Genomic DNA, 14,226 nt, shown 5'->3' on the forward strand with positions numbered 1-14,226 from the left:
AGAAAATGATAAAAGGAATGGTGAAGGAAACTAGTATCGATCATAGCTGCCAGACACACTATTGAGCTTAAATGTAAAGCTATAGAAGGCTTCAATTGAAGCTGCGACTCTTGATGGCAGTTACAAGAAAGATTATCGGCTTTTTAGTTCACCGATTCAAAAAAAAGGAAAATTGTAGTGTACTCATCATCTCTCACAGAGACTTATAATTTTAAAAGAAAAGAATTTGAAGGACTCCTTATTAAAAGAATAACTTATAATTATGTGTATATGTATTATTTTCAAATGATGTCACTATACTATTATTGTGTTCAAGGTTATACGTATTAGGAGATGCATATCTATATACATGCATAATTTGGAAAATTTATTTTATCTTCATATCCTCCCAAAGTATATGCATATATATATATATATGTGTGTGTGTGTGTGTGTGTGTGTGTGTATGTATGTTAATAGAGACGAGCTTGGGTAATTTAATACCATGGTGGCATCATACCTTTTATACATATGTGCATTTACATATGTATATAATGAAATGATGAGGATAACAACATAAATCATCAAAGGTATGAATTTTGATTATGTTTAAATATTTAAATATTTTATATGTTATCCAAGTAGCTCATGGTATTGTCCAACGTACGCTCTTGCTTGTCTATTCATTTACCCTTAGCCATGGTGATTCAAAATTCAAACCTATTTGCCCAGTGATGGTGGTTTCCCTGTGCCCAATTCTTTTCTGACAATGCTTCCACCCCTTTGACGTGCTCCCTACAATGAAATTCTCAACAACTAAATCATATTACCATAAAAAGTTATTAATCATAAATGATCATAACGGCTGACCGCCTTTTCAATTCCCATGAATTCATGATAAATAATCAACTTCCCAAAATAACTTTAAAATATCATCATAACGGTTAACTAGCATTTCATCTTCGTATGAAATTATAATGATTAACCATCTTACCATTTCACATGATTGTAACAAATTTTAACTGCCAACTGACTTCATGTGAAACCTCAACGGCTATATGAACATTTTAAGTTGGGTCAAAAATTGGGATGTAACATGTTCTTGAAAAGATTCTAAACCTTCAAGCAGGTCCTCATCAAATAATTTTTTAATCACTCTTTTCACTTCCTTAGTGTTTTCACCCTATTCAAGACCCCATGTGATTGTAATGGGTCTAGACACATCAAGATTGGCATTCCATTTATGTTTTCTTTCTTGAAAATGTGGGCCAATAACCCCCAGCACAACCCTTACCACTAGCTCCCTCTTAATCTTCAACAACTGTTGAAAGTGTTCCTTCTTAATGGGCCTTTGAAAGCCTTTTGCTTCTTCTAAGTATAAACTGAGAAAGTGGCTTCTAAGACTACAACTTCAACCTTCTCCAACGTCACAATCAATAAAACTTGCAAAGTGTTGAGAAGAAAAATTTCATTACCAACATTGTTTTACAATCTTTTCATAGCCAAATGCATCTTTAACATTCACCTTAGTATTTAATTCGCCTAACAATATAGATTACAATGAAGGTCATTGTCACCCTTAATTATGATGGATAGTTGCCCACCATTTTAAAATTATATTCATTTTATCACAAGTTCACCCTTCTCAAATTTGTTTTCTTTCAAGTCAATTGAATATCCATGGGGTCTCCTACATAATCATCCTTATAAGATCATCAAACTGATTTTGATCTTTGATTAACTTTTCCTAGAAATTCATAACTTTGGCACCATGGAACATACCAAAAATATAAACTAATATATGAAGCATACACAAAGTACACACACAGATGCATGAAGATACAAAGTATACACAAAGCATACACATATTGTTAGATTTCTTTTTATTTTATTAGAATGTTTCCTCAGTTTATCATTTTACCCTACATGATGGCAAGATCATACCTTTGATACCACTTGCAATGAACCCTCCTACTAGGTGGGTTTGGAATGGTCCTAGAATGTAAATGGGACCCTTTAGAATTTAATTCTTGGTAGAATTAATCATATGTAAACTAACTTGTAAGTACTATCACTTAATACTATTAGTAATTCTTGATAATGTCAATATTCCCCCATGTAACAAATCTCATAATGGATGGTAGATTTACTGCTACTCGAGTTTGGGAACAATCGACTTGGAGCTCCCTCAGATCTTTTTTATATTGGGATTCTTTAGCCACTACATGTTCGAATTACTCTTACCCCTGTGCTAACTTCCTACCCATTATGAAATTGGACATAAGGAGTTCCTATCCAATTTACTAATAGCATTATATTTCCACATAACATTAATATTCAATATGTTGTAAACAATTTTATTATTAATATATATATGTATGTATATATATGCATGCATGTATGTATGTATCTATGTATGTATATTTATGTATCTATATATATGTATATCATATAGATACAATATATCTTAGAATCATATAAGATTATTTATTTCTTCCTCCTTTTGAAGAAATCTCATTGTATTTATATTCTCCTTTATGATCGTAATAAATTCAAAAAGTCACACCCCTTCATAATTATAATCCTTTCAAAAAGTCCCAATACTTTATAATTACAATATTTTTGAAGAGCCACAACCATTCATAAGTATGATGCTTTCGAACAGATACATCCTTTCAATATCATTAATACCTTTTGAGCAAATTACTTCCTTATTTTCTTCACACTGCTTTCTTCTTCCATCATTCCTTTTCTTTACTCCTAACTTTTCCTCCTTTGCTTTCTTCCTTTTTGAAATGAATTATCCTCTCTTTGATATCTTATTTTGAAGAAGTTGCATCTCTTTATTACATATCTCTTGACTTTTCATTAGATTAGTTAACATATATTATTTTATATTATATTATTTATTTATTTACTTTCTACGATATTATCTCTTGTAGTCAATTTTATTTGTTTATTCATCCATTGTAAGTTCATTATTACTTATTTGTATATATTATGATAATAATTTATTACTATTTCTTACTTTTTATATATTAATACTAAATGTAATATACAATTTTATTATCATTATTTATTTAATAATATCTTATTTAATTATTATCAAAATTCTATATTAATTAAAATGGGGTCATGACAAAGGTCCTCAACCAACGGTTCATTTGAAATTTGGAGGGATAAAGCTCATTTCGATTAAGGAACATGTTCTTGGTTGCCTTCCCTCATAACATGACTAATTTTAAAATGTTTAAAGCTTTTTAAATTATTCTTGACCACAAAAATCACCCCTTCTAAATGTCATGCATGGATATTACCTGTTTGGATTGCTTTCAATATAATTTTGGAGTCCTCTAAGTGAATCTTCTTTTTCTTTAACCACTTCCCAAAATTCATAGCTAGCAAAGCTGCGTTTTCCTCTACTACATTATTTGTTGCATCCTTTAATCTCCTTGCTGCAAATGCAATGGTTTTCCCCTTGAGTCCCTGATTATCACACCTATCCCTGAAGGTCATGGATACCCTTTAGTTGTTCCATCAAAGTTCACCTTTATCCAATCAACCTCAGGTTTCATCCACGAATTCTTCCTCAGATTGTTTTTAGATAAGCCACCATGTTTCCCATAGGTTCTATATCTTATTTTGATCCCAGACCAAACTTGTTGAATGGAGCTATCAAAAAGAGTAAAGCCAGTTGTAGGTCTTATGTGTGTTGTGTCTCCATTCATCGATTCCTCAATTGAAGAGTCAATCCTATTGTTAATCCGTTCATTTGGTACCTTTTTGTCATGAAAAATCTGTCTATTTCTTTCATTCCAGATCTCCCAAATGACAATTCAAGGAGATATTATCCAATTTTTTTATAGAATTGACTCTCTCTATCACATGCCATCCTTTAAAAAGATCCAAAATTGAGTACTAAAGCAATCCAACCCATCCACACTTAGAGATCATCCAATCTCAACATTCCTTTGAAACATTGCATTGCACCAATAAATGATCCACATCCTTACTTGCCCCATTACACAAAACACATTGAGTCAGACTAGCGAAACCATAATTTTTCCTTCTTTCCCCAATTAGGATCTTGCCTTGAATAGCTAGCTAAGAAAAATAGCCTACTTTGGGTATAGAACCCTGTCCCAACACAATTTATAGGACCAATCATCCATATCTTTCTCATTGGATACTAATTGATAACCCAACTTGACTAAGTGCATGCCAATCTAAGCGGCACACCAAACAAGTTTTTCTTGGGATTAAAAGAGGATTAAACCATCAATTAGGGGGCTCCAGGAGTTGACTCCTACAATCCTCAACCTTAGTGATTAAATAATACATAGCAAAATCATTTGTCCTCTACAAAATTATGAACACTAAATAATAATTTTTGGCTACAGCCTTCAATAATATTTAATGAAATCATTCATATTAGCGGCAAGAGGCTATATTTTCCTAGAGGGAATATATTGGTGTCTCCTTCGATTCACTAGATTGTCATGAATGTATCAATTTCAAGTCTAGTATTCTATGGGGGGGGGGTGTCTACACACACACACAGATTAATCTTCTTCTAGCTTTCATTCATGTGCATGGAAGTATGGTTTTGTCTTTATAATTGTGTTCTTGGTTTGGGTTCTCAATCACTTTTAGAAGCTCTGGATATTACCATGTAGTTTTGGTTGGTCATAACATATCTCTCGGACACAATAAACAACATAGCAATGATTTTATCCCTTGACAGAACAAGAAACATGGCATTGAGACTCAAGTAAAGGTTGAAGTATATTGTGAAGGTTCATTGCGAATTCTAAACATTTATAGGTTTTGTCTATAACACATAGATTGCTAGTAAGCTCTTTGATTCTGTTGCTTCATGTTGTATTGCTGTGTGAGAACAATTACATCTAAAATTTCTTAGTAAATTGCTATTTTATTATTGCTTCTATTTCACATTTGAAGCATATGTTCACACACTCTTAAGAAAACTTGACATTGTTATGCAAGCAAAATGTTTGACAAAATTCTCAAAAGGGTAGAGGGGAAATTTGGGCAATATTTCAATAAGGACATTACAGCTTTGGTAATGAATTAAGAGATATGGGAAGAAAATTTGTAGAGAACTTCGAATAATCTTCTTCAATTCTCCATACAAGAAGAGATTTACTGTGATTCCTTTCATTTATATCAGGAAGGTTTAACATTATCAGCAAACAAATATGTGACAATGCTATTAGAACATTCTAAGACTCTTCAAAATTTTCTTGTGCACTAATATATTGAAGATCATCAAGTTTTTGTTTGAAAGCATGACTGTATTATACTAACTTAATAAAAAAATTCAGCTGAAAAAGAAAAATTTGATCAATGCATCATTGTAACTTTACTTGTCCTTGGCTGTGAGCTTCTTCTTGTTAAAATTTGATTACTGCAAGTTAGAGTTCTAGCCACTGCAAACCTGATTCATTCTTTATGAGCACCTAGGACTTTAATTTTTATTGATTCTTAAAAAAATTATGCAGGCTGTTTTCTTTTTGTTAGCTAGCTTCATGTTGCCATTGTCCACCTTTGTTGTGTCCATTTTTTTTCAAGTATCATAGATTATATATCTGCTAATTTTTACTTCTTCAATGGGAAGAATATCTTTATCTTCTAAAGCATATTATTTTTTTCTTTTGTTGATACTGATCAGCTGTAGTAGCTTTCTTTCTACCAGTCTAATCGTTGATATAACATCCAAAACCTTGATTGTATTCTCCACAAAGTGTAAAAGCTGCATAGCTTTCATGTTGCTCAATAGCTTCTATACTACTGGCAATATTATGATATTTGCTTGTAATGATTAAATCAACTTGATTTATTGCAAGAATGTCTATTGTAAATTGACACAGGAAATGGTTGTAAATGACAGTATAACCGCACTTTGAATTAAAAATTTGTAGGTAATAAATAATTTATTCGGCTGCATAATGCAATTTTACTTCCAATCAGTTCCAGGTAGTTGCTAATTTTTGGTACCCTTAACCATCATTTTGCTAATATTGTTGTGCCGCATAGGAAAATATTTCTATCGTACATTTTATTTCTCAAGCCCAACACCCATATGTAGTCGTGACACATAACAGTATCTGAATATGATAAAAAAAAATGTATTGAAATAATTTCCATCCTCTCTATATTTAGACACAGATACTTCCGACAGTGTTAATAAACAGTAAATTTTTCTTTTAAGCCTTTCACAGCGAATATCAAGACATTGCTGAAGATATTCAAAGTTCATCGGAATTTTCCCAGCTGCTGAGAACACTCATCATCACTGTTTGAACATTGCATGAACCTTCGGTATGATCATACTGAATGGTGAATTTATTAATTGCTTAATACAGGAGCGACCAATCTCAAATTACCGTGTGGAGTTTCAGAAGGTAATTGTTAAAGATGCCAATGTTACAGATGTCAATCCCAGACTATTGCACGATATCACTTGTTCAGACTTGAACCCTAATTTGTCCATGGCAACTATCTAACCCGAGTGTTAGCGAGTAGTTGTTTGGTCTGTACCCTGCACCAATTACAAAAATTGTTTAATTCACAAATCAGACTATGACTGCTCCAGCCGATCTTGTATGATTGGGACACAACTCATAGTTATTGCACTACGTATGGTATAGATCAACAATTTTTCACCACGACAGAATTCCTTAGCACTGCAATAAGCCTCATTGTTGGATATCAAGTGCTCAACTCTTGCATTTATTATGTGAAGGTATTGCACCTAAACTCATGACGCTATATCTGCCATTAATTATTTTGTGCACCAACACTGATACCAATGATATGTGCTGAGGAGAAGCTTTGTCAGCCACAATTTCCACAAAAAGTAGATTCAAATGTTAGTCACAAAAGGTTCAGATGAATGAGCCGCTAGTTGTGAAGATAGGAAACACCAAGATGGGTCAATGCTTAGATGAGCCTAATAGCTGAGATGAGAGAGGGTCATAGAAGGCCTAGGACAGATACACAAGCCAGCTCGGTGCTATTGGGTACCACGATAATTTCACTGACAGCCATCACGTGTTGTGAAACTACTTCGGCAGACTGTCGCTTCTCAGCACAAAACCAATAAAAGTGCCATGACCACTATAGGGGCTAGGGCTTGATCACTGCCACAAGTAGGAGCATACACCTTTCAAACTAGGGTCTTCAAATTATCTCAGATCTACAAGATCATCAAATATTTCTAAAACCTCACAGTCCATGTTAAAAATCTTATTGTGTGTATAATTTAATTCACTGTTGTAACTTGTAATAGTACTTGGTTTTAAAATATATGCTTTTCAAGTTACCTTCTCAATGAATATGTATATGATATTAAGACATGTCTCCCGTAGAGACATGGATATCTTAACTCACATTAGTTATCACAAATAATATCTGCTCAAGGTATTATCATGATTATAATATATGATAATAATAGTGAAGCATTGATATCAAATGTTAAGGCCAATAGGCCATTCAAACGTTTGATTTCATCGATTGGAATCATCTGATCAAAGCTACAATCATTAACACTCCCTCTTACCTAGGGAATTTCTGTCCAAATTAACAACACACTGCAACTGTTACCTCACGGTAACATCAGGAGTATGGTATGCCCAAGAATATCAACCATATGATATTCACTATATTCATATCTTTTCTTGGCATGCGCACTGACATGATGTCTCATGATGTCTACCAGAGAAGATATTTGCTCATGGTTAACTAGCAGTCATAACAGTTTATCTCTTGATCAACTCAATATAACTGAAACTACAACATTAACACATCAGTCATAACAGGCATAATATTTGAATAAGCTCTTTATGCACGTGAGAAATATTCACAAAACATAATATTACACAAATATAACAATGCTGAGCCATAACAGCAATAAATGAACAGAAGCTGTCAGTACTACAATTAAGTGTCTGCAGTACTTCCAAATTGTCCATATGCGTACAAACATTTATCTAACAAATATAGCTAAATTTTCCAGAAGCAAAGTGAACTATATCTACTCAAAGCTAAGTTCTATATGCTGAGTTACTTTTTTCTGCCTACACATACCTTCAAATTTCCACCAGCTGTGGCATCAAGGACAGAACTCCCTTGACTGCAAAAAAAGCCACATCTGTTTCTTAGTGTAGTAAAAAAATAAGTCAGACCACATTTTAAAATGCTACAAGCTATGAGAAATTTTGAGATATTCCTTGTCAATTCAACATCATTATAAAAGATGCTTTTACAAAGTTATAATGAGTTTCAAGATGAGGAGAGTAATAGAAGTACATTAATAGGATGTAGTCCATAATAATCAACTTGGCATGTTTTTAAACTATTTTATGCCTGACTATGCATTAATTATTTGTTAGATTGGTTATAAGCATTCAGCTCTGAAAGGTTATGTTTTGTTTGACAACTGTAACTACTTTAATCAGGCTTATCATAGCTAGGGAAGGCAATCTGACTCGGTACATAATTCTCCACGATCTACATATATTTACATGAACCCTATTGAAACATCTTCTATTGAGTTATATTTTGCTAGTCCATCTAGTATGCTTTGTTAGTTTCTATTATTATATGCAAATAATAACCTCACCACACATGAGTAAACATTGAGCCAATGCCTATAACAAGGTTGGGTAAAATTCTTCAAGAACTAGCATCGATCATACCAATTGATGACTACACTAGAGAATGATGAAATTACTACCATTCAGCCTAAATAAAGGTGGGGATATATTATTGTGAATCATACAATCCTTCCAAGTGGTAAAAAACCAAGAACAAAGGCGGTTGAGGGAATTATTCAACTCGAAAAACCCATCAATTTTAAGTGAAAATCAAGCTTTTTGGTATAAGTCAGAGCCATAGTCAAGAGCATAGGCATGCCAACAATCAACAAACTATGAAGAAAGGCCTATAATGCAAGGAGGAAGAGTGTGTCAATATTACCAAACATTTCCTTTTTTGGATGAAGCATGTGTGAATTTTGCTAATCAAATTTGGTTGAAGGAACTAATACAACTTCCTCTATATAAGGAACACCTATTGCGAGAAAAAGTCAAAGGGATTAATCATAGATGGTTTTGGTTTTTCAGATCCACTGCAAATGTAGTGTTACGTGACTCGGACTCACCTCTGACTTGGAAAGTCAAAATCTGACTTCGCAAGGACACCAAAAATTGAAAAACCAATGAAATTCAAAGATTTTTAAAGATTTTACGATTTTTTCATACATCTTTTACTCAATTAACATCAAATACACAATAATTGAGATAAATAGAAGCTACTTAATACACATACACAATTTTACATAGATCACATAGGTATAAAAATGAATTTTTGAAGAAAAAAAACTGAATAACACAATATAATGTAATAAACATAGTGTCACTGCACTGCCAAATGTCTACAATACAATAATTGAGATGAATGGAAGCTACTTTATACACATACACAATTTTGCATAGATCACATAGGTATAAAAGCAAATTTTTGAAGGAAAAAACTGAATAACACAATATAGAGTAATAAACATAGTGTCACTGCAGTGTCAAATGTCTACAATATTCATGGATTACCAAAACAGTAGAAGACTAGAGTGCAGAACAGTAGAAGACTAAGGTTCATATAGCCTATGTCCTATGAGTACGCTTAAGATAAGTCATGAAAGACAATAGAGCCACCCTCTCTCCCTCTGTCTAAGGTTAAACCTCATCCTTATCCTCATCCTCATCCTCACCCTCAACCACATAATCCTCATCATCAGCCACGAATCCATCATTCCTAGCCTCAGGGTCTTGCACTTTTTCTCCTCGACTATCATCGCTACTGCCTTAGCCTCTTGATCAACCCACTCCACATCTTCATCACTAAAGGCAGGATCAACAACCTCTATGTTCCACTTTGCATGTGGATCAACATTTTCTAATAAAATTGGTCATGTATCAATGCCTAAGATCTATCTATGGCGAAGGAAAAGGTTGTAGTGAACAAAGACAAGATCATTCATTTTTTTGCACTGCCAACGTATTGCATTTCTTCTAGTGTATATGATCAAATAGACTCCAATTACGTTCGCATCTTGATGTACTAGATGGCTGGCTCAAAATGCGAATTGCAATGCTTTGTAAATTTGGCACCTTAGTGCCAAACATCTCTCATCATGTATTTGAAATAAGAAAATTTTAAATCAATTCAATAACTTTGACTTTATCAAATTAAAATGGTAATAGAAATAGAAATTAGGATGTAGAATCATAGATTTTTATTAGGCATCAATTATGTCCTATTTTTTTTGTACAAGTCTTGTGCAAATAAGTCCCCTTGAGATTTCTTAAACAAGTCAATCTCACTGACTACAATTGTTCCAACTCTTGAATCAGGTGACATTCTCTCTACAACATCATAGAGGCCACTCCACACCTCATCACCAGCCTTGAAATGTGGGCTGAATTGGTATGCTAGATTAAGGAAGTAGGTCACTATGTCTTTAGGCCTGTGAACTAGATTGTGCCAACATCTATCAATGACATCCCATATAGGCCCATACCTATTTCGATTCCCTAGAAAAAAAACGTGGATTGCCTCCTTCACCCTATCCATGCACTCGTAAATATAGCCCATTGAGGGCTTCTCTCCATTGGCAATTCATAGGAGAACAAGCGGCTTTATGAACTGCATTCATCATGAAAGTTGAAACAGAAACAATCAGCTTTAAGCTTTTCTTTAAAAAATGAACAATAATTTATAACATAATTTCATAAACAAAAAAGTTGAAATGAGGACAAACAGGAAAATTACCTTCACAATCTCAGCAATCAGTGTTCAAAAGATGTTGTCGGTAAATTCTATATTGTAGCCGACGATAGAATTGTATTCGAAAGGGCGCATGATGGTTGAGTCACCCCTTCAGGAAAATATATGTACACCATCCGGAAAGGACTATTGATCATTGTTGTAATGAGCATAATCATATTGTAAGCATTGAAGTACATATTGCATATATGAATAAAGTATCTATTCTATGTTATATCTTACTGTACTACATGCAATAAGTATCCTTTTACCCTATACGGTAAACATCTGGCATCGTTGTCAGTCAAACCTAGAACAAAAGAAGTATTATGAAGATTAATGCCGAATCTGCTTAACAAGGATAGGAATAAGATAAAAGATAAGGATGAAATACGCACAACACAGGAAGTTTTAATTTTCGCACAATAGGCAAAGAGCAAACAGAAGCTTCAGCAAATTGCCGACAGGCATCGAGGGGGGGTGAAGGAGCACAAACGGAGGGAGTGCATTCACCTAGCAGACCAAGGAGTGTCGAGGAATTGCTAGAAGAGACTAAACAGCAATTGAATTTAGTGGAACAGACAAGGGAGGAGTTCCTTAACTTGTATACACTGAGGGTAGAGCATCCGAATGGAAGGGAAGCAACTCGCATGGCTTGAAGTGTTGAAGGAGCACAAGCATAGAGTGAACTCTTTGTTCTTGATACACTTGATGAGTAGATACAGGTAGAGAATCAAATAACTTCGCTTGAGGAAGATATTCTTTCACCAGGTAACGTGGTTGTTGGAAGTTGGGCGGTTGTCCGAAGCAGCGCAATTGTGCAAAACAGTGCAGGTGCTCAAAACAACGTGGGTGCTCATAACAATGTGGGTACACAGCAAGTACCATAGAATCAAAAGAAAGTAGCAATGTCAGGACCAAAGGAGAAATTGCCAAAGTTTAATGGTAACGGGACGACAGATCCGATTAGGCATTGCAAGACATGTGAAACAATATGGATAGCTAATGGTGTACCAAACAAAGATAATTGGGTCTGACAGTTTCCAGCGACCCTGCAGGGTGTAGCAATTGATTGGTTTACAGATGACGACCCTCAGAAATTGACTACATGGGCAAACGTTAGGAAGGAGTTCATAGCAGAGTTCTGACTGCTAAGGGAGACTAATGAAATTGTAGCAGAAATATATAGTACAAAGTAGGGAAAGAATGAAATAATCCATGCTTATGCAAGAAGGCTAAAAGAGTTGGTGGGGAAGATGGAGAGCTCACCAACTGATGGATTAAAGAAACAATGGTTTGTTGAGGGGCTACGGCCAGCTCTAAAAAAGAAAATGAAGATTGTATCTCCAACATCATACACAGATGCGTATAATCAAGCGATGGACTTGGAGAGAGCACAAAACAAGCAAGAAGAAGAAGCACAAATCGTCAGATTCAGATGATTCATTGTCTGAAAGTAGCAACAGTGACGAAGAATCAAGCAAGAAAGTTCAAGCATTGCAGAAAGATATGCTATGGATGATGAAAGAATTTAAAAATTTGAAAAAGAACGCTAACTCAGTAAAAGGGGAACTGTGCTATACAAACTGTAAAGAGGAAGGCCACACAAAGGGCTTGTGCCCAAACAAACAATTTTGTGATATCTACCAAATTGTGGGACATTCCATAAAGGAATGCTCGTTCAATATGAAGTCAAAGGGACACCAACAAGTGTTACTGATGCAGAAAGTGTCCACCGAAACAAACACAAACAACGATGCAACCTCAGGAGGATATTGCAACAATAACCAACGTGGAAGGGGTGGTAATAATAATAACAATGGAGGCTAGAGTCGGATATAGTACGACATGAGTGGACGACCGACAATCCAAAGAAGGCATGCAACCTCTAGGGGCACTTCACCAGAGATTGTACCACGAAGCTGATGATGCAGTTGTTATGCAGATGGTGTGGTCTGAGAGACCACTAAGATTTGAAATGCCCAAAATAGGGGGTGAATTGGTTAAGCATCGAAACATGTGAGGAGGAAGCACTAGCCATTACGCGTGAGTAAGCTAAGAAGGCAAAGTACCCTGATGCAGGGGAAGATAAGAAGAGGTTGCAGCAAGCACGAATTGAGTTGGAGAAACAAATGGAAACAGGGAAGTTGCAAGCAAAAGACACGGTCGATACCTCGAAGAGGACCTTGGCTGAACAAAACATGATAAGGCAAGTAATGCAAATAGAAGTCCCTATAAAATTAAATGACCTTCTTACAAAGCCTAAGTTACGGACGATAATTTTGAATAAGAAACCACTTTCGAAAGCAAAGAAGGAAACAGGAAAGGACGATAGTGGAACGACTGTAGCAAACCCAATGTTATTGACACTGACGACGAGAAGGCATTCAACAATAGTTGAGATGGGTATCCTAGGAACAGTACTTATAGACACAATTGTGGAGGGAGGGTCAGGCATGAACGTGTTACTAGAGGATATATGGAAAAAGTTGGGAGAACCTACATTGTGACCACCTACATTCCAATTACTCATGGTGGATCAACACGGAATAAAACCGTTGGGAACCATGATGGCACAGTCGGTAACTATCAGAACACAACCATTTTTATTAGATTTTGTGGTCATTCCATTGAAGATAAAAGGGTATGACGCTATCCTTGGATGGGACTGGTTGGTGCAAGCAAAAGTGAAGCATGACTGGTAACAAAATACCCTATCCATGGAACATGGAGGCCGAAGATTTATAATTGACCTGCACACATAGATGGTAGGTGAGGAGGTAGCATTGTCAGATTCCGAAGGTGAAGGTGAAGTTGACAATGAAGGAAAGAAGAGAATGGAACCAAATACAGGAGTATTGAGATTAGGAGGGTCAAAAGATGATGACCTAGACTTGGTGAACGACCGGATTACGAGCTTTTCTCGAGCTGTAACATGTTGGGTATCGAGGAGGGAAAAGAAGGGAACAAGTTTCCAAAGGAGTATAGCGAAGTAAAGGAGGGAGAAGCACATGTAGATGAAATGCCAGCCCATACATTTAGCAAGGACAAACATATAAAGTATGAAGAGCCTACTATCAAACAATGAACTTAGGAGATGAAGTCAATCCAAAAAATATTCTTGTAGGAGATGATTAGAATCCAATTCTGAAGGCAGCAGCATTCAAAATATTTATGGAGTACAAGGATGTCTTCGTCTGGACATATAAAGATTTAAAAGGAGTGCCAATAGAATTATGTGTCCACCGGATACCGTTGATAGAAGGTGCAGTACTCGTACGGAAGCGGCCGTACCAAATGAACAAAAATTATGCCTCACGGGTCACACAGGAGATCAATCAAATGTTGGAAGTAGGAATTATTTTTAGACTGCAGTCAAGTGAGTGGGTATCACCGCTTGCG

The 14,226-nt window shown here is 35.2% G+C and overlaps 1 protein-coding gene across 16 annotated transcripts in view; it reads right to left on the reverse strand.

Annotated features, from left to right (window-relative positions):
* The window catches only part of LOC149571742 (Metallo-hydrolase/oxidoreductase superfamily protein), a 299,690-nt gene that overhangs the window by 26,920 nt on the left and 258,544 nt on the right, over window positions 1-14,226 (reverse strand). For 4 of the 16 annotated variants that reach the window (XR_016359875.1, XR_016359872.1, XM_089813159.1 and 1 more), the window contains 2 exons: window positions 8,089-8,134; window positions 7,415-7,791 (listed from right to left, as the gene is read on the reverse strand). Coding sequence is in view for 12 of the 16 variants with exons in the window: in XM_089813159.1 (XP_089669285.1) it covers window positions 7,777-7,791; window positions 8,089-8,134 (61 nt within the window). In the remaining 4 variants the exon portion in view is untranslated. Of the gene's footprint in view, window positions 1-7,414; window positions 7,792-8,088; window positions 8,153-14,226 lie in introns of those variants that run through there. The other 12 variants (XR_016359874.1, XM_089813160.1, XM_089813155.1 and 9 more) reach the window with 5 other exon arrangements.

The sequence above is a fragment of the Cupressus sempervirens genome, chromosome 2 (assembly GCF_028749045.1).
Source record: "Cupressus sempervirens isolate cs-2001-9-10 chromosome 2, ASM2874904v1, whole genome shotgun sequence".
In the NCBI taxonomy this organism is placed as follows: domain Eukaryota; kingdom Viridiplantae; phylum Streptophyta; class Pinopsida; order Cupressales; family Cupressaceae; genus Cupressus; species Cupressus sempervirens.